Source organism: Narcine bancroftii, chromosome 4, assembly GCF_036971445.1.
Source record: "Narcine bancroftii isolate sNarBan1 chromosome 4, sNarBan1.hap1, whole genome shotgun sequence".
In the NCBI taxonomy this organism is placed as follows: Eukaryota; Metazoa; Chordata; class Chondrichthyes; order Torpediniformes; family Narcinidae; genus Narcine; species Narcine bancroftii.
The window spans coordinates 129,084,249-129,104,034 of record NC_091472.1 but is presented as its reverse complement, the minus strand read 5'-3'; the positions used below and the strand labels follow the sequence as shown (position 1 = coordinate 129,104,034).

The 19,786-nt window shown below is 39.2% G+C and overlaps 1 protein-coding gene across 1 annotated transcript in view; it reads left to right on the top strand.

Moving 5' to 3' along the window:
• The first annotated feature begins 3,549 nt into the window (after positions 1–3,549).
• pole (polymerase (DNA directed), epsilon) overlaps positions 3,550–19,786 on the top strand; it is a 147,534-nt gene continuing 131,297 nt past the window's right edge. The window contains exons 1-12 of the mRNA XM_069932838.1: positions 3,550–3,648; positions 9,893–10,028; positions 10,239–10,319; positions 11,984–12,028; positions 12,879–12,971; positions 13,076–13,230; positions 16,175–16,313; positions 16,984–17,064; positions 17,425–17,532; positions 18,545–18,655; positions 18,812–18,897; positions 19,357–19,476. Coding sequence (XP_069788939.1) covers positions 3,584–3,648; positions 9,893–10,028; positions 10,239–10,319; positions 11,984–12,028; positions 12,879–12,971; positions 13,076–13,230; positions 16,175–16,313; positions 16,984–17,064; positions 17,425–17,532; positions 18,545–18,655; positions 18,812–18,897; positions 19,357–19,476 — 1,220 coding nt within the window. The 5' untranslated portion in view covers positions 3,550–3,583. The remainder of the gene's footprint in view (positions 3,649–9,892; positions 10,029–10,238; positions 10,320–11,983; positions 12,029–12,878; positions 12,972–13,075; positions 13,231–16,174; positions 16,314–16,983; positions 17,065–17,424; positions 17,533–18,544; positions 18,656–18,811; positions 18,898–19,356; positions 19,477–19,786) is intronic.

The window sequence follows — 19,786 nt, the reverse complement described above, 5'->3', positions numbered from 1 at the left end:
CTCTTTCAGAATCACTATTGCTAAGTCGCTAATCAAACAAGCTTGACTGGAAAATATATCATACAATGAAACAACTTCACATTATGAAGCTGGTCCTTAACTTGTAACCAATCATTTTTCATGTTTTTTTTAGTTTGAAGTAATTCTATTTGAATAAAATGCTCAATGCTCATAATGGTTGGCTTGATGAATGTTTCAACCCAAATCATTGATCATTCTTTTTCTCTGACTGATGCTGATTGACCCACTGAGTTTCTCCAGCCTGATTTGTCAGATAAGATCCTGGTTGATCTAATTGTAACCTCAACCCAGCATTCCTGTAAAACCTCAGAGGCTTTGTACCTCCATCCTTATTTAGAACCTAGCTTCTTCCGAATTAAAATATTCAAAGATTCTCATTCTATTGACTTTCATAAAAACGAGTTCCAAAGACTCCAATTTCTCTGAGAGAAATTTCACTCCATCACTTCAACTTTTATTGCCTGAACATTCTTAAATAAATAGCTGCTTATATTTAAAAAGTGACCATTAGTTCCAGTACTTCCTACATGAGGAAAAATTGTATCCACATATATTCTGTCAAGACTCCTTCCATGACATCCCTATTGCAACTGATGGGGAGAATAATGAAAAACAGGAAAATATTACCCCTGTATAAAAGACCAAATATACATCCCAGAAACCAAGACGGTTAAATCTACATATAATGCTTTATCAATGAATTCCTATCTTTTCACCAAGCAAAGTGAAAGTGCTGGAAATGTGAAATAAAAATATTAAGTTCATTTAAATCATTACCCAATTATCTAATAATTGGGGAGGGGGAGAAAATTTGCTATTGTGTAGGAAGGAAATAAAAATCAAAATTAAAGTTAAAAAAAAGTGGGTAATAGACAGCAGAACACGCAGCATCTCAAGAGAGAGAAGCAGAGTTGAAAATTTCCATTCAAAGGCCTTTCACCAAAAGTCAGATATTTTTTTCGTGCTTCTGAATTGTGGTGAGGTCTGTTATCCCAAAGAGAGATGCTGGATACCCATATGGGTAAACAGAAGATAAGAACCCACAAATGCTGATATCGCCTCAAACCGTGCATCTTTGGCAGGCGGCGGCCTCCTTTGAAGAAGACCGCAGAGCCCACCTCACTGACAAAAGACAAAGGAGGAAAAACCCAACACCCAACCCCAACCAACCAATTTTCCCCTGCAACCATGTCTGCCTGTCCCGCATCGGACTTGTCAGCCACAAACGAGCCTGCAGCTGAAGTGGACATTTACCCCTCCAAAAATCTTCGTCCATGAAGCCAAGCCAAAGAAAAGAAAGATAATAAAAACAATGTTCACTGTAAATACAGGGCAGGTTTACTCAGCAACTTTGATCATCGACCAGAATCAATGATCTTTTTCACCATGGATGCTGCCTGATCCACTGAGTAACTGTGGGTTCAGAAATGTCGCAACACAGACAAGTCAAATAGCTCTTTCTGTGTAAAGCTATTTGCTCGGTCTCTCCATGCTTCGAAATGGAACAGATTTTTATTTCCTTCCTACACAATAGCAAATTTTCTCCCCCTCCCCAATTATTAGATAATTGGGTAATGATTTATAATATTTTTATTTCATATTTCCAGCACTTTCACTTTGCTTGGTGAAAAGATAGGAATTCATTGATAAAGCATTATATGTGGATTTAACCGTCTTGGTTTCTGGTCTTTTATACAGGGGTAATATTTTCCTGTATGCCCGATGGAGATGTGGGGGGGCTGGTAGTCATGTTGGGGAGCTGGCTGATGGAGAACCTCAGTTTTCTTCAGGCTGACTTCCAGGCCAAACATTTTGGCAGTTTCCGCAAAACAGGACGTCATGCGCTGGAGAGCTGGCTCTGAATGGGCAACTAAAGCGGCATCGTCTGCAAAATGTAGTTCACGGACAAGTTGCTCTTGTGTTTTGGTGTGAGCTTGCAGGCGCCTCAGATTGAAGAGAATGCCATCTGTGCAGTACCGGATGTAAACAGCGTCTTCATTGTTGAGGTCTTTCATGGCTTGTTTCAGCATCATGCTGAAGAAGATAGTAAAGAGGGTTGGTGCGAGAACACAGCCTTGCTTCACGCCATTGTCAATGGAGACGGGTTCGGAGAGCTCATTGCTGTATCTGACCCAACCTTGTTGGTTTTCGTGCAGTTGGATAACCATGTTGAGGAACTTGGGGGGCATCCGAGGCGCTCTAGTATTTTCCCCCACCATGACTACCAGTCCCCCTATATCTCCATCGGGCACATAAAACTCAAAACGGTCAACCAGTTTACCTACCTTGGCTGCACCATTTCATCTGATGCAAGGATCGACAAAGAGATAGATAACAGACTCGCCAAGGCAAATAGCGCCTTTGGAAGACTACACAAAAGAGTTTGGAAAAACAACCACCTGAAGAAACACACAAAGATTAGCGTGTACAGAGCCGTTGTCATACCCACGCTCCTGTTCGGCTCCGAATCATGGGTCCTCTACCGGCATCACCTACGGCTCCTAGTACACTTCCATCAGCGCTGTCTCCGCTCCATTCTCAACATTCATTGGAATGACTTCATCACCAACATCGAAGTACTCGAGCTGGCAGAGTCCGAAAGCATTGAATCCATGTTGCTGAAGACCCAACTGCGCTGGGTGGGTCACGACTCCAGAATGGAAGACCATGGCCTTTCCAAGATCGTGTTCTATGGCGAGCTCTCCACTGGCCACCATGTCAGAGGTGCACCAAAGAAGAGGTACAAGGACTGCCTAAAGAAATCTCTTGGTGCCTGCCACATTGATCACCACCAGTGGGCTGATATCGCCTCAAACCGTGCATCTTGGCACCTCACAGTTCGGTGGGCAGCAACCTCCTTTGAAGAAGACCTCAGAGCCCACCTCACTGACAAAAGAGAAAGGAGGAAAAACCCAACACCCAACCCCAACCCACCAATTTTCCCTTTCAACCGTGCCTGCTTGTCCCGCATCGGACTTGTCAGTCACCAACGAGTCTGCAGCACACGTGGACATTATCCCTCCATAAATCTTCGTCCGCGAAGCCAAGCCAAAGACAGAAAAAGAATATTTTCCTGTTTTTCATTATTCTCCCCATCAATCCCACATGGAAGGAGTCTTGACAGAATGTTTGTGGATAGAATATTTCCTCATGCAGGAAGTACTGGAACTAAGGGTCACTTTTTAAATGTTTGTGGTTGGGAAATCAACAGAAGCGATGTTATATAAAAAAAAAACCCAAAAGACAGCTATTCATCGTCAGGCGATCAAATAGATCATTTACGATCTGAGGTAAGAATTAGATTGAATGAGTGAGAGTGTGCAGAAATAGACGGAAACAGGCTCCTGCGAGAGCTCAGACCGGAAGGCTCGTTTACTCGGACAATTACGGTCCGCCGCTGCGTTCCGTCACAGTGGGAGGGTTCGCACTTTTAACCAATGAGAAAAATCTCCAGTGTCGTCCAATCACCATGCGATGGTGTTGGCGGAAGGGAAGTCTCGCGAGAGAAGTAGGAGCGCGCGAATCGAGTGTTTGTGGCTGAGGACTGAAAGGCTATCTTGTCATGGTGTTGCAGAATAGTGGAAAGTTCAGGCCTGGACGTTTTCACGCCACTGATAGCAATTATACGTAAGTTTCATAAAAGTTGGTGGTTGGCGAGAGATGAGGGTAATGTGCTAAAGGTGTGTCCCCGCGATTTTTCTGAGCTTTGGACCAGTGGTGCTGGAGGATAGAATTCTGGTCAGAAGTTGCAATGATATTGACAGCGGTGAATTTAATCATTGCACAACACCGAGGTTGTTCCAAATGGCGTTGGCCAGACATAGATTATTAATAACGTAAAACACGAATGTCTACAGATATTGTGACTGTAGTAGAAGCACTGAACCAGCTGGAGGAACTCATTTTGACTCCCAGCGTCCAGAGAGGGTCTGAGCCTTTCCGCAGGGACCGCTTCTTTTGCGACACCCTCGTCCACTCTTCCTTTCCCACTTGGCACCTACTCCTGTACTGCAGTAGGTGCTCCACTTGTGCCTCACCATCATTCCTAAATGGGGCTCCAAACAGTCCTTCTAAGTCGAGCAACCTTCACTTGTGGATCTGTAGCAGTCATCCTCAGCAATTGATGGTCCTGTTGAGGTCTCGTCTACATTGGAGAGATTGAATGCAGACTGGGGGCTGTGCTTTGTTGAGTACCTTCACTCTGTCTTCTGCAATTGTGGTGATATCCAATGGCCACCCATTTCAATTTTCCCATGAACATTAACTTCTCTGGTTTCTATAAGCCCCTCCTCATCTTTCCCCATGCCTTCTCTTTTTCTCACTCTCTTGCCTCCTGTCAATTAACTTTCCTTTCTCCTGTGCCCCATTCATGTCCAATTTACACCATTTATCTGTTGGCCTGTACTTCCACCCACCCATTCTTACTACCCCAGCCTTTTATTCAGGTGCCTGCCTGCTTTTAATTCATACCTTGCAGAGCTCAGGCTTGAATGTTGGTTATATCTTTGTCCTGGATGGTGTGAGACCTGCTGACTTTCTCCAACATTTATGTTTTTTTTGAGGTTGTTAATGGTAAATAATGAATACCTGTTTTTTCTCCAGCACTTTTGTGCATTGCACTGTTTCCCTCAGCATCACGGTCTGAAGATTGTGCCCATTTCCTGTAATTGTTTGAAATCAACATTGTTCAGTGTTTGAGACAATACATTATCTGTGAGAATAATCCACACTTCCTTTTCAGTACCATGCAGATTGAAATTATACTTATTTTGTTAGGTTGCAGTAAAGATAAAGTTCAATACAGTTATCATTTAAGATGCATCCTGTAGTTGGTAGGCTTGTATCCCAATTTGCAAAACATACTTTCATTGTCTTCTTCTTTGGCTTGGCTTCGCGGACGAAGATTTATGGAGGGGGTAAAAAGTCCACGTCAGCTGCAGGCTCGTTTGTGGCTGACAAGTCCGATGCGGGACAGGCAGACACGATTGCAGCGGTTGCAAGGGAAAATTTGTTGGTTGGGGTTGGGTGTTGGGTTTTTCCTCCTTTGCCTTTTGTCAGTGAGGTGGGCTCTGCGGTCTTCTTCAAAGGAGGTTGCTGCCCGCCAAACTGTGAGGCGCCAAGATGCACGGTTTGAGGCGTTATCAGCCCACTGGCGGTGGTCAATGTGGCAGGCACCAAGAGATTTCTTTAGGCAGTCCTTGTACCTTTTCTTTGGTGCACCTCTGTCACGGTGGCCAGTGGAGAGCTCGCCATATAACACGATCTTGGGAAGGCGATGGTCCTCCATTCTGGAGACGTGACCCATCCAGCGCAGCTGGATCTTCAGCAGCGTGGACTCGATGCTGTCGACCTCTGCCATCTCGAGTACTTCGACGTTAGGGGTGTAAGCGCTCCAATGGATGTTGAGGATGGAGCGGAGACAACGCTGATGGAAGCGTTCTAGGAGCCGTAGGTGGTGCCGGTAGAGGACCCATGATTCAGAGCCGAACAGGAGTGTGGGTATGACAACGGCTCTGTATACGCTTATCTTTGTGAGGTTTTTCAGTTGGTTGTTTTTCCAGACTCTTTTGTGTAGTCTTCCAAAGGCGCTATTTGCCTTGGCGAATCTGTTGTCTATCTCATTGTCGATCCTTGCATCTGATGAAATGGTGCAGCCGAGATAGGTAAACTGGTTGACCGTTTTGAGTTTTGTGTGCCCGATGGAGATGTGGGGGGGCTGGTAGTCATGGTGGGGAGCTGGCTGATGGAGGACCTCAGTTTTCTTCAGGCTGACTTCCAGGCCAAACATTTTGGCAGTTTCCGCAAAGCAGGACGTCAAGCGCTGAAGAGCTGGCTCTGAATGGGCAACTAAAGCGGCATCATCTGCAAAGAGTAGTTCACGGACAAGTGTGTCTTGGTGTGGACCAACAAGGTCGGGTCAGATACAGCAATGAGCTCTCTGAACCCTTCTCCATTAACAATGGCGTGAAGCAAGGCTGTGTTCTCGCACCAACCCTCTTTTCAATCTTCTTCAGCATGATGCTGAACCAAGCCATGAAAGACCCCAACAATGAAGTCGCTGTTTACATCCGGTACCGCACGGATGGCAGTCTCTTCAATCTGAGGCGCCTGCAAGCTCACTTTCATTGTACACTTGTACTATCTTCCATTTAATGTGTTCTTTTTATAATTGTGGAAACTTTGAAGATAAATTAATGAGATGATGAATTTCAAGATTTTGACAGATAGGGAAAATGTTTAAATTGGGCTGTTAGACCATATGGGAAGTATTTTTTGGGATGAGCTTTATGGATTGAGTTGTGAATGAACTTAAATGAAAAATATTCTATTTGTGCTTCAGTTTGCAGGATAGGTATATCCTGCTTGACGAATACTCAAATTACAAAAATGTGCTTTTATGAAGAGGGTTGTGTCTGCTTTTACAAAAGGTTTTTCACTTTTATTAAAAAGGAGCTGGTAGAATTTAAATTTTAAAAATTTAGACATAGAGCACAGTAACAGGCCATTTCGGGCTGGGCTGTCGTGGGGGCAGGCCGGTGAGGCTGTCAAAACTTACTATCTTTCCAATTCTCGTCACTGAAACTACACTATGTGCATTATTTCTACTTTATGTAGGCTCTGTATTTATCATATCACTCCTGCTTTTAATAAATGTTCGTGTTATTTTATGTTTTGTTTGTTATTTTGTATGATTTGGCAGGTTATTTTTTTAGGTCTGGAAATGCTCAAAAATTTTTCCAATAGAAGTCTATGGTAATTGCTTCTTTGCTTTATGCCATTTTGGCTTCTGAAAGGTTTCATAGGAATGCTCTAGTTTTGTAAAGCAGGGTATACGTGTATTTAGTTTCAACTAAACATGGTATTCCACGTTTCTATTCAAATCATATTCTACAGCACTCGTTGTATGCATCATCATGCTTTGTTTGTGTATTATGTCCCGAACTAACTGTGCAAGAAATTGTACTTCTTTTTTCTAAAGCATAATCCTTTAGTTTTTTATCATTTTATGATCTATGTTCAAATTCAGTTGCCAATTTGTTAAGCTTATCTTACAGAGGATAGAAGCTTGCACTATCCTCTTGAGTAATGCATTCAAGACCATGGTAACTTTCTAAAAAGATTTATTTTCTTGTATTGCTCTTTTTTTTTTTGACAAATTAACAAATCTGTGACCTGAAGTTACGGATCCAACTGACAGTGGAAATATTTCCAGTGGACAGTGGAAACCTTTTGTACATTGAACCCTGTATACAACCCTGAATGTTGTTGACACTCTTTGCTGCCATGACTCTCAAATTCCCTCTACGCATAACTGAATCCCCTTCTACAGTTAGATACACTGCTTAGACATTTATTCTAAAGTATAGTGTCCAGATTTAGAAAATTATTCACAAACACAGGCTGACCATTGATTTTTGTCAAGGTTGACCCTAACTGTTTATACATGTCTAGTTTTATAGCTTTATTTAATTTCTCTTATGTTCTAAATTTGTGAACCTGACTTCCTTGATTTTAATCTACAATTTAGTTATCTTCACCTTCCATAGATTAAAAATCTACCTTTTATCTACCTGGCTACACGAACTGCAATTCTGAATTCAACAATCTCCCATTCTCGCCTCCCTTTTCTTTCTCCTTTTCTATTAAAAATGCAGGGTGAGTTTAGGGAGCTAGGTTAAAGGACAGGACCTCCAGGATAGCAATCTCAGGATTGCTACCAGTGCCATATGCAGGTGAGGTAAAAAATAGAAAGATAGTGCAGCTAAATGTGTGGCTGGAAAATATGGTGCAGGAGGGAGGGCTTTAGATTTGTAGGCAACCTTCCAGGGAAGGTGGGAACTATTCCAGAGGGACTGCTTGCCTCTTAACTGGAAAGGTACAAATATTCTTGCAGGTAGATTTGCTATTGTGGCTGTGTTGAGTTTGAACAAGATGTGAAGGAGGAGGGGAACCATAGTGAAATAACAGATGTAGGGGAGAAGGATGAAATTGAAGACAGAAGTTGTATGCACCATTAGTAATCAATTTGATTAGTAATCAAAGCAAGAGAAGGAGATTTTCTTAAATTATTTATTTCAATGCTAGGAACATTGTGAGAAAAGTAGATGAGCTGAGAATATGGGTAGATACTTGGAATTATGATTAGTGAAACATGGCTGCGGGAAGAGAGCGATTGGCAGCGAAACATACCAGGATTTCATTGCTTCAGGTGTGATAGAATAGGGGGACCAAGAGGGGGAGGTGTTGCATGCTTGTTGGAGAGAGTATTACAGCAGTGCTTTTGAGGGATAGATTAAGGGGTTCGTCTAGAGAAGGACTATGGGTGAAACTGAGGAGTGGGAAGAATTGATAACACTTATGGAGGTGTATTATAGACCACCTAATGTAGAGAGGGAACTGAAGGAACAAATTTGTAAGGAAATAGCAGATATTTGTAGTAAGCACCAGGTTGTGATTGTGGGAGATTAACTTTCCACATAATGACTGGGATGCCCATACTGTAAATGGGCTGGATGGTTTGGAGTTTGTTAAATGTGTGCAGGATAGTTTCTACATCGATATGTAGAGGTACCAACTAGAGAAGGGGCAGTGTTGGATCTGCTATTAGGAAATGGGAGAGGTCAGGTGATGGTGGTGTGTGTGTTGGGGAGCACTTTGGGTCCAGTGATGGCAATACTATTGGTTTCAAAAGAAATTATGAAGAAAGATAGGTCTGGACCCCCAGAGTTAAGCTTTTTGATTGGAGAAAGGTTCATTTTGAGGAGATGAGAATGAATTGTTTAATGGGAAAGATGTAGAATGAAAAAGGAAGGGATTCAAAGGTGAAATTTTAAGGGTACAGAGACAGTATGTTCCTGTTAGGTTGAAAGGAAAGGTTAAAGTTTTAGGGAGCCTTGGTTTTCAAGGGTTATTAGAAATGTGGTTCAGAAAAAGAAAGACGTACAAAAAGTATGGACAGCGTGAACTAATTGAGGTGTTAGAGGAATATAAAGAATGTAGAAAGAATCTGAAGAAGAAATTGCTGTCCATAAGGAATTTGTATGTTCTCCCGTGTCTTCATGGGTTTTTTCCCGGGGGCTCTGGTTTCCTCTCAATGCTCAAAACTTGCCAGAGGTGTAGGTTAATTGGGTATAAACTGGGTGGCATGCACTCATGGGCTGAAATGGCCTGTTACTATGTCGTATGTCTAAATTTTTAAAAATTGTGCACAATGTACTGACATGTATTTTAGCTCGGTGGTTTCCATGAATAGAGAAAACAGATTAATATTTCAGGCTAATGAACTTGCATCAGTTGCTGATACAATTTAATATAACATCCCTTACATAAAAGTTCTTGCTGTCAGCAGCATTGCAGGAATAAAACAAATGGGAGGAAGAATAGACCATCTGACCTTTCAAGCCTGCTCTGACATTTGTTAAGATCATCATGGCTGACATTAGCATGCCTCAACGATTACATTTTTATTTGGAAGTGAAGTATTTAAAAACAATGTTTTGCTTTTATCTTAATGCTTTTATGGTCTTGTGGTATCCCAAGCTGTTTTGCAACCAATGAAGAACATTTGAAATGTTGCAGACCAGAGAATGTAGATTTTTTGTAACAAAAAAACAAGTTGCTGGCATAACTGAGCAGGTCAGTCCACATCTGGAGTTAGTGCTTTCATGAAGTGTCTTGTTCTGAACAGTTGATTCACAAAGTTTCACCAGCAGGTTGTTTTTTTTTAAACTTGAAATGTTGATGAGCAAGATTCAAGTCATATCTTAAAATGACAGCAGCATTTTTGAATCCAGTTCCATTCTTGTGCTGTGCAATGTATGCTGGTTAATATTATAACATAAACACGCTTTCTTGTGCTTTTGATCCCCAGCGATGATGGCTCCTCCCTTCCTGCACTCAAGCGCCTGGAGCGCAGTCAGTGGACAGATGAGATGGATGCACGATTTGGATTTGAGCGCCTCAAAGATCCAGGAGAGAAAACAGGCTGGCTGATCAACATGCATCCAGTTGGTTGCCTTTCTGAATTTAGTTGTTACCACTAGAAATAATTGCCACTATGTAACCATGGTCATGTTAATGGTAGACATGTAAATGATGCACCCAGTTTTGTTTATTTTTAATAAAGGGAACAAAAAAATCTTGTGCATTATAACGAAGTTGTAATAACAAACACAGTCTTTGTTTACCAAGCTAAGTGTGTACAATTTGGTTTGCAGGCTGAAATCCTGGATGAAGACAAGAGAATGATCAGTGTTGTGGATTATTACTTTGTTGAGGAGGATGGAAGCAGATTTAAGGTTTGTGGTAGTCTAATGAAAAATACTTGTATTTCTATTCCATGACTGCATGCACAGAAGATATATATGATTTGACTCTGTCTCATGAATTATAGAATATTTATGACACAGAAGGTGATCATTTGGTCTGGTTGTCAGTTTCTGTTGTAAACGAAAAAAGCTTTTTGACCTCCTCGCCTTCCATCAGCAGGTCCATAACCATCCACGTAGAACCATTATAAATGAACATTGGAGTCCTTTTTCTATGGTCTGTAGATTTCTGCCTCGATTACCCTTTTCCTCAGTGAAATCAAAAACCTGCCATTCTTTGGGTGAATTATTTCTTCCCCAATTCTAAGTGTCTTCATCCTTTGCAGCACAATTGTGTCTTGCCTATAATGTGGGGACTAGATTTGTAGGAAGTACTGTATGTGATCTGCGGTCAAACTAAAAGTGTGCACAATTCTGAAATAAACACCAGGTTCTTGTATTTTTTGTTACAACATATTTTAACAAATATTCTTGATTACTCTTTATTACCCTGAAACTCTTCAGGATTGTGATTAGTTTTGTGTCTAGCTGTCAATTTGTGCATATATTTGCCAAATTACTGTACTTCAATGAATTTGTATTTGAGAAAGAATATGGTCCCATAGCATGTAATTCAATATTTTAAGAGGGCAACTTAGATATAAGACATCTTGCATAAAAAGACCACGTTCTCCTCTAGTACATTTTACCATTCAGTGAATTTATGGGAGATCTTCTTTTCAGCTCTATTACACATTAAACTTGTAGCTTCAATTGCAGTTTAGATTTAGTTCCTAATTTTTAGATTTATTAAAATGAACTGATTGCATTTGTTAGGTGTATATATTTTTTTCATGTTATGAATTTAGAATTCTGCCCAGTTAGTACCTTTAGCATAATGGAGATGTTTTCAATTTCTGACAGTACAATGAACTGTTCAGCTGAAAATATTAATTTAAATTTGTCATCCAATAAAAATTGCAAATGCAAAAACCCAAAATAAAACCAGAATGAGTGCAATACCCAGCAGAGGGCATAGTTAGCGTAGCAGTTAGTGACAGTGACTGGAGTTCAAATCTGGCACTGCCTGGAAGGAGTTTGTATGTACTCCCTGTGCCTATATGGGGTTTCTTTACTTATTCCGGTTACCTCTCACCCTCCAAAAACATACAGAATATGTAGATTAATTGGTGTATTTGGATGGCACTACCTCATAAGCCAAAGGGCCTATTACCATGCTGTGACTCTTATTTGTGGACAGGTGCAGGAGTTAACATTTTGGTTCAAATACTTGTTAAATGTTTCTACCTCCAAGATGCTTACTGACCTGAGTATTTCCAGGTTTTTACTACTTGTTCCATATTTGAAACTCCCAGCAAAATCCGATGTTTCTCATTTACTCTTCTGAGCCATACAGTTAACCTTTTCTACCTACTAATGGTTTTGGGATCTCAACTGCTAAATTTATAGAGACTATAAAATCGACAGGATGAACAGTGGCTTTTATGATTAATTGAATGTGGTTTTCTTTTTTGGGATTTTTGTATACCTGCAATATTTTGATATTAAAGTATCATGCTGAATTTCATTTAGAAACAAAGCTCTTGTTTTACTTAATCCCATTTGTCAGTTCATTGTCACTTTCTTCTTTTCAGGTTGCTTTGCCTTTCCAACCTTATTTCTATGTTGCCACAAAAAAGGTATGTAGAAAGTTATCCAGAAACCTTAACAAGGTTTAGATTTGTCTCCCACAAGTTTATTGCTTGGACCTTTTCTCTCCATAAGACAATATTTTTTTTAAGTATGTGGGTTTATTATGTTTTGTAAATCAACTTAAAACACTTGAATTTTGGAGAGTACCCACCTCACTGACAAAAGGCAAAGGAGGAAAAACCCAACACCCAACCCCCAACCAACCAATTTTCCCCTGCAACCGCTGCAATCGTGTCTGCCTGTCCCGCATCGGACTTGTCAGCCACAAACGAGCCTGCAGCTGACGTGGACTTTTTACCCCCTCCATAAATCTTCGTCCGCGAAGCCAAGCCAAAGAAGAAAAAATCAACTTAAAACACTTGAATTTTGGAGAGTACCTGTTTTTTTTTGGGGGGGGGGGGGGGCGGGGCTGCTAATGTATTTGAACAAAAATTAACAAAAAATCTTTACTATTTAAGAATGATTTCCTTACTTGTGATTAATGTCATTGTTTTAAAATATTATTGAAAAAATGTGAAATAAAAAGTGAAATGAATTGGAGTGAAGATAACTTTGAAACTTTAAAATAAAGGCAGCACAGTTGGTGTAGTGGATAGCGCAACGCTGGTACAGTGCCAGCAATCAAGACTGGAGTTTGAATTCCCCCCGCTGACTCTAAGGAGTTTGTATTTTCTCCATGTTTGTGTGGGTTTTCCCCAGTGCTCCAGTTTCCTTCCACCATTCAAAACATATGGGGGGAGGTTGTAGGTCAATTGGGTGGCACAGGTTCATTAGGCTGATGGGGCTTGTCACTATGCTGTATGTCTAAATTTTAAAAAAAAATTAAATTTTAAACAGGGATGTGAGCGAGAGGTGTCATCATTCTTGTCCAAGAAATTTCAAGGGAAATTAAGTAAAATTACAACCATTCTGAAAGAGGACCTGGATTTGGTAAGTTGTCTTGGCTTATTATGTCTTCCCTCTGCTTTTATTCCACCTCCACAAAAATACATTTGCATGGTGTAATGTTATCATTAAATATGTTTATTCTGCAGCCAAACCATCTAGTTGGGTTGAAGAGGATGTACATTAAGCTTGCCTTTAACACCGTTGATGACCTGATAAAAGTTCGGAAGGAAATTTTTCCAGCAGTGATGAAAAACAAAGAAAGGGAGAAATCAAATGATGCCTACACAGTTATGTTGTCCAGGTAATGCTATTTATGGTTTTCATCTTATTTTTGTCATTAAAGTGCTTTTGCTGTTTCACAGCTTATTTAGTTTTTTTTAAGATTCAAGATTCCTTACTGTCATGTAACAATACAGAAAATGTAATATTACCCTACATGTAATATTGCCATAAGACAGACAGAGTCACCATTTATGTCACTCGGGGCCCTTTATGGCTTGTAATACATAACACTTGTGACTTTTGCGTAAGTTTATAATGGAGTCTGCTGAAATTGCCTGGATAACTTTCAACATGTTAATTCCTTTTGTGGGGAATTTCATTTGTAGGTCACTTTGAACCCTGACATGCTTGATTGTTGTGTAGTAATCGCTTGTAGAAAAAAAAATTAGTTGCTGCTGTCACTCAGATTATTCTATTCTAATTTTGAACAAATGCTAAAAAAAAAACTTTAAAACTTGGTAAATGTATTTTCTTGAGCTTTGAAGTGCTCTATAGATTCTGGAATTTTTCCTGTGAATTGGATGGTAGCAATTGTGACCTTACCATTCAAGGAGGAAGAGAGAAAATGGGGAATTACTGGCCTGTTATCCGAGCATTGGTGGTAGGGAAAATGCTAGAATGTCTATTGAAGGATGTAATAACAGAAGAATTTGAAAGGAATAATAGAATTGAACAGGGTCAAAATGAATTCAATTCAACTGCAACAAGTTTTTGTGATGGGTAAATAGATTGGGTGGAAATTAAATTGTTTAAATTTTTTTTTGAGATCTTGCACAGGTGGGACAGCAAACCTAAAGTACATTGAACCAAGGATAACATACTAATATTTGAGAGTTATCAGACAAAATAAATAATGGGAGTAAATTATCTTTTTCAGCTGGCAGGCTGTGATCGTGAGGTACTGCAGGGATCTGTGCTCAGGCTTCAGTTATGCATATTCTTTATTGATAACTTGATTCAGGGCCATGTACTGTATTTTCAACTTTACTGATGTTACTGAACAGACTTTGTATTAAGGAAGATGCAAAAAAAAGTTAAGGGGATAATGACAAGCTAAGTGAGTAAGAATGGAATTTTTTTAATAAAAGGGAGGTTGTAGCAGCGGCTACACTGCTAACTGAAGGATCGCACAACCAGACGGGTTGAATTCAGTGAGCAAAACTGATTTATTGCAGGCTGCCTGGCTAGTCTTATGCTCCCAGCCCGGACCTGGCTGTGAACCACGCTGGGGGTCCCTGACATCACCGGGGTGTTTCGTGGGTCCCCAAGCGCGGGCTTCTGAGCCTGGTGCCGAGGTTGGGAGGAAACCCCCGACAGTGCCATTTTGGCCGGCTGCCCCACTGCGTACATGACAAGCGGGGCCGGTCCGCTTGCCTCAAGATGTACTGCCACAAAGTCATTCATGTTTGTGTGCATGACAGAAAAGCAGAGCATTTGGAAGTAGGGAGGGATGGTGTCATTTTGTCATTCAACATGTCACTTGCTTGAACATGTCACAGAAAGCAAGTGTGAAGGTGCAGCAAATGATTAGGAAGGTAAATAACTTTTTGGCCTTGGTGATGAGGGAATTTGAGTTGCATGAAAGGAAGTTGTATTTGTGTTGGTGAGAAGTAATGCAAGAAGGAGACTTTGCAAAGGAATCTTAGACCCACACAGCTTGCAAATAAGTGGTAGGCAATTTGGGCTTGAGAAGAGATTGTTGAATCTTTGGAATTCTAGATCTTGGAGCATGTTGTGCTTCAATAATTGCTCATTCAAAATTGCTGGAGGGTATTTGTGTTGTACTGATGGAGAAGCTTAGCCATGAGCTTGAATGACAGAGCAGGCCTAAAGGGCTAGATGACTTGCTCCTATTTTTTGTGTTCTGTTCAGGATGATGTAGATTAGTTTGTAGGATGGGCCAAGAGGTGGAAGATACAGTTGCACATAGGTGAGTGCAAGTTGTTTGGAAAAGAGTCTTTGAAGAACATGGATGATTAAAAAGAAATACTGACCAGGCAACCCAAATGTCAGAACAAACTTCATAGCCTTTGTTGAGAGACTATCAGTATAAAATTATGTGAGGAATATTGTTGGATGGAATTTCATGCATATCAAGGTGCAGAAAACAGAATATCTGAATACAGAATTATAATTTTTGGAAACTAATTAGTCTAAAACCAGTGTTTGGTGATGAATGAAATGTTGGGGAGCCAGATTAGTTTAGGACTTTTAAAAAAGCTATTTGACTGGAAGGCAATTGCTGACATTATCTGGTGGCCCTGTGTCTGCATAGTAGATTGCAAATATGTCCTTTTCTATGGGGGGGGGGGGGGTGAAATCAGCATAATTAAAATGTGTTGGAAAATCTACCTGTGCTTTCACATTTTTTTTGTACTGGGGTACTTGCCTAATCAATGCAAGAACGAAGTATCCGGTTCAGGCAGTTTCTTTTTTTTTACAAAAAAAGCAATTTTACAATAAATGGAAGCAGTTTTTATTTTAACTGTCAATTTTTTTTAGTGTAAATATACAATACCTATTTGCTTCAGTTTAATTTTGTAGGACATTGAGTGCCCATCTTTTAACTGAAAGCTATATTGATGTCATAATATTGTTATGAAAGAATAAAATTTTATTACTTATTGAAGAGGGAAAAAATGAAGCACATATGGCTGACACTGTTCTATCCAAACTGTGGAAGGTGGTTCTAAAGTTCATGAATTTTCTTCTCTTGCTTTCCTTCTGAAAGAGACTTGGCCAATTGTTACCTATTCTATCCCAATTACTAAGAAGCCAGAGGATTGAGGAAAAATTTTGTGCACTGAAATTAAAAATAGCTGGTGATCAAAATTTAATCACAAGTTCAGGGATAAATTTTGTGGATTATATAATTAGCAAATTACCAAATCGTTGTGTTTCCATCAATTTATATTTGTGCTATAGAGGAATGTATGGCATTTCTTGTTTATTTATCATTGTAGTGTCTTGGCTGGGGGCAACCTGACAGAAGAGGAAGGAACATCAAAAAAAATTTCTGATCAGATGGAAAACATTATTGACATTAGAGAATATGATGTTCCTTATCATGTTCGAGTGTCCATTGATCTGAAGATTCAAGTGGTGAGTGTTTTGATTGTATATCTGCTATTGTATGCATTAGCCCAATTAGGCCAAGGCTATCTCTGATGTAATATAAAGAGAGCTATTAACTTGATCTGAAACCAAACTGGTTTTGAACTATTCTGAATGGCATTCAGATTTTCCTATTTCTGGTGGATTCCTGTATCTTGTGCAATTTGCAATCATGTTACCAGTTCTCAGTTTTCTGACTCTCCAGTCTGACTGCTGAGTAGCCAGGAGTTGTCAGAAGATCCATTTAAATTTTAATGGAACTTTTGTGCTCGTGGCTTGGTTTTTCTGAAAGTGCTTTTAAGTTTAAGGCTGTTAGTCTTTTTAACCTCAACTATAAATTATTTGGAGTAGGAGTCTATTGTTCCACTTTTTCTGCTGGTGACTTGTTCTAATTGAGTGAAAAGTGCTCAATTGTTTTAAATGTCATAAATGTGTTTATAATTTAGTTTATTTCTCCAGTTTCAATCACATTGTAATTTTTGAACATTTTTTAATTTGTTTTATTTTCTGACTAAGTGAATCTGAGGAAAGTGCAAGAATCTGGCTTTGCGGAAGGAGATCGACCATAATATAGAGGAATGGTAGAGCAGGCAAAAAGCTGGAAAGTGTATTCCTGCTAATGTTTCTTTTGTTCCAATGTGATTGTTTTACTTTCTAGGCACATTGGTACAACATTCAAATCCGTGGTGGTATCTATCCTCCTGAGATAATGCGTAGGGATGATTTAGTTGAACGACCAGTAAGTAATGCATGACTATATGGATTAATACAAATTTTATAGATGATTCCACCTCCAATTATCAGCTATTTATTTTTAATAAATTGTCAATTGGGTACATTTGCTGATTGAAACTAAAATTTGCCAGTAAAGTCTCAGTTATAGTTAATTCCTCAAGGATCATGATTCCATAATTATTTTCGATGAGCAGAGTAAATCTTTAATCTTCCATGTTATTTCTCTTCAGGGATTTGTTCTGAAAAATTACTCTAATTGCAAATACAAGACTCAAATTTAAAGTTTTTACTTGTCTTTTATATTTGGATTATTTGTTCATTTGTGTTGATGGATTATTTATATTTTCTTTGCATACTTTTTCAGGATCCTGTTGTTTTGGCTTTTGATATTGAAACCACAAAACTACCATTAAAATTTCCAGATGCTGAAAATGATCAGATTATGATGATTTCCTACATGATTGATGGACAGGTTTGTTTGGATATTTGTAATAAAGAGTGAAAGATGCTAGTTCTAGCACTTAAAATAAGATGATGATCTTGTAAGAGTTGAAAACCATTTCTGCACTGTTCTTCCATGACTTACTTTACAAACTTAAATGTAAAATACAGCATATTATAATGAAATCAGGAAAAAGATTAAACCCTGTCTTTTAGTCCGTATCGATACATGAGTATTGCAATCGGAGACCAATTAAAATTTAGAAAGGTGGAAATCCTCTCCTTGGCTCCCCATTATGCACCATGTAACTCTGCGTGTTTATTACCTGCTTATAGAACTTTATGATTTCATTGGAGACGCAAGAGCCTGGAGATGCCGTAGTCTGGAGCAAAAAACAAACTACTGGAAGAACTCAACAGATTCTCTGCATGTCATGTTTTTACCCTCTCCCTATGCAGCATCTTGACCTAAAATGTCGACTAATCCTATGTTTCCAGAAATGCTGCTCAACCCACTGAGTCCTAGCTTTCTTGTTGGACTCCCACCCAGCACTCATTCAAATCCATTGGTATAATCAAACCCATTATCAAGCCCCACTCAGCCACCTATATTATACCTTTTTATTGCTTTCCCAGTACCTAATGATTCAACTGTTAAATATTTTTATCACCATTCCAACAATGCATTTCATCATTTTGGCCACTTTTATCCTCCCACGTAATTTTTTGTTTCTTCCAACTTGAGCATCTGATGCATCCATGTAAAGTTGACATTTATATCTTTAGCTCCTTGTGTCCTATTCCCCAATCTCTTTCCTTTACACTGCTCCCGCTTGTTAAAATCAATTTTGACTCAAATTTCAACTCCCTCTTCTGGTAATCTCTTTTTTAAGTTTTTGATGGCTGAGAAAGTTCACTGTGTTGAAATTGTTTATGTACAGGTATCCAGGATCGTATGTTGTTGGAATCTTATTAGCTGCATTGTACTAATGTGTAATTTTAATTGAAGTATGTATTTAGGTTTTTTTCCTCCCTATTTTCAGGGCTATTTAATTACAAACCGAGAAATTGTATCTGAAGACATTGAGGATTTTGAGTTTACACCGAAGCCTGAATATGAGGGCCCTTTTTGTGTATTCAATGAGCCAGATGAGGTGGGTGAAATGTGTTTCATTAATGATGGCTTAATCTAACATTTTGAATGTTTGTATGGAATGATTTAGTGCTTTTTACAAGTTCAGCTGAATAATCCAATACAATGTTATCAGGCATGAGATGTGGTAATTTGATATTTCACTTTTTTGGTTTAGGCAAGCTTAATTCGGAGATGGTTTGAACACTTACAAGAAACTAAACCTAACATACTTGTGACATATAATGGTGACTCTTTTGATTGGTAAGTGTTTTATTGTTCATCATGCAATGATTGATGCTACAACTCTAACAATTTTTCCTCAAATATACTTGGTAATTTTATGTTACTGGACTTTACAGTGTTATTTGCCTTTATGGACAGTCTCTTATCTAGATATTGTGTTCTCAGGTTTTATAAGATTGCAGACTACCATAGAGATTACTCATTTTATGCATAAAAGTGAAATTCGAGAAGCAAATGTTTCTGAATTGCAGAGATTTCTTTTTGGAGCAGTGTTGGGCTGGGTTAATTTCCCTGAACAGCAAAATTAGAAATTCATAATTTCCTTCAGTACCATATTTCAATCACTAGAAGTCACAAGTATAGTGCAGATTAATGTAAAATGCATTGGTCATTTTTTTTTTTGTTGCAACTATGATGTTATTTTGCTTCGGGGATAGGAAAAGTGGCTTCAGAATTGTAATTTGGTTCATTTTTCAGGCCTTTTGTGGAAACGCGAGCTGCAGTACATGGTTTGAGCATGTACAGAGAGATTGGCTTTCAGAAGGACAGCCAGGGAGAGTTCAAAGCCAGTCAGAGCATTCACATGGACTGCTACAGGTATGAGAATTAGGATCTTTCTTTACAATTAAAGCATGATTAGTTGTTATCTTGAGATTTGGCTTTTGGGCAGATATTGTCAACAGTTATTATCCATATAATAGGTTGTTTTTCTTTTTTTAAAAAAAATGGCATCCATACTAGTTGATGTTCTGATGTATTTCTTGTTGAGTTGAGATGAAGATAATGTTCATTATACCTCAAAATAAGTAAAATCCACAATGCAATTTGGGGAGCAGTGTTTTGATCAGGGGCAATATTGGAATCTCTGTTACAGATGCAAGTTGACTGGATATGTATTTGGTGAACT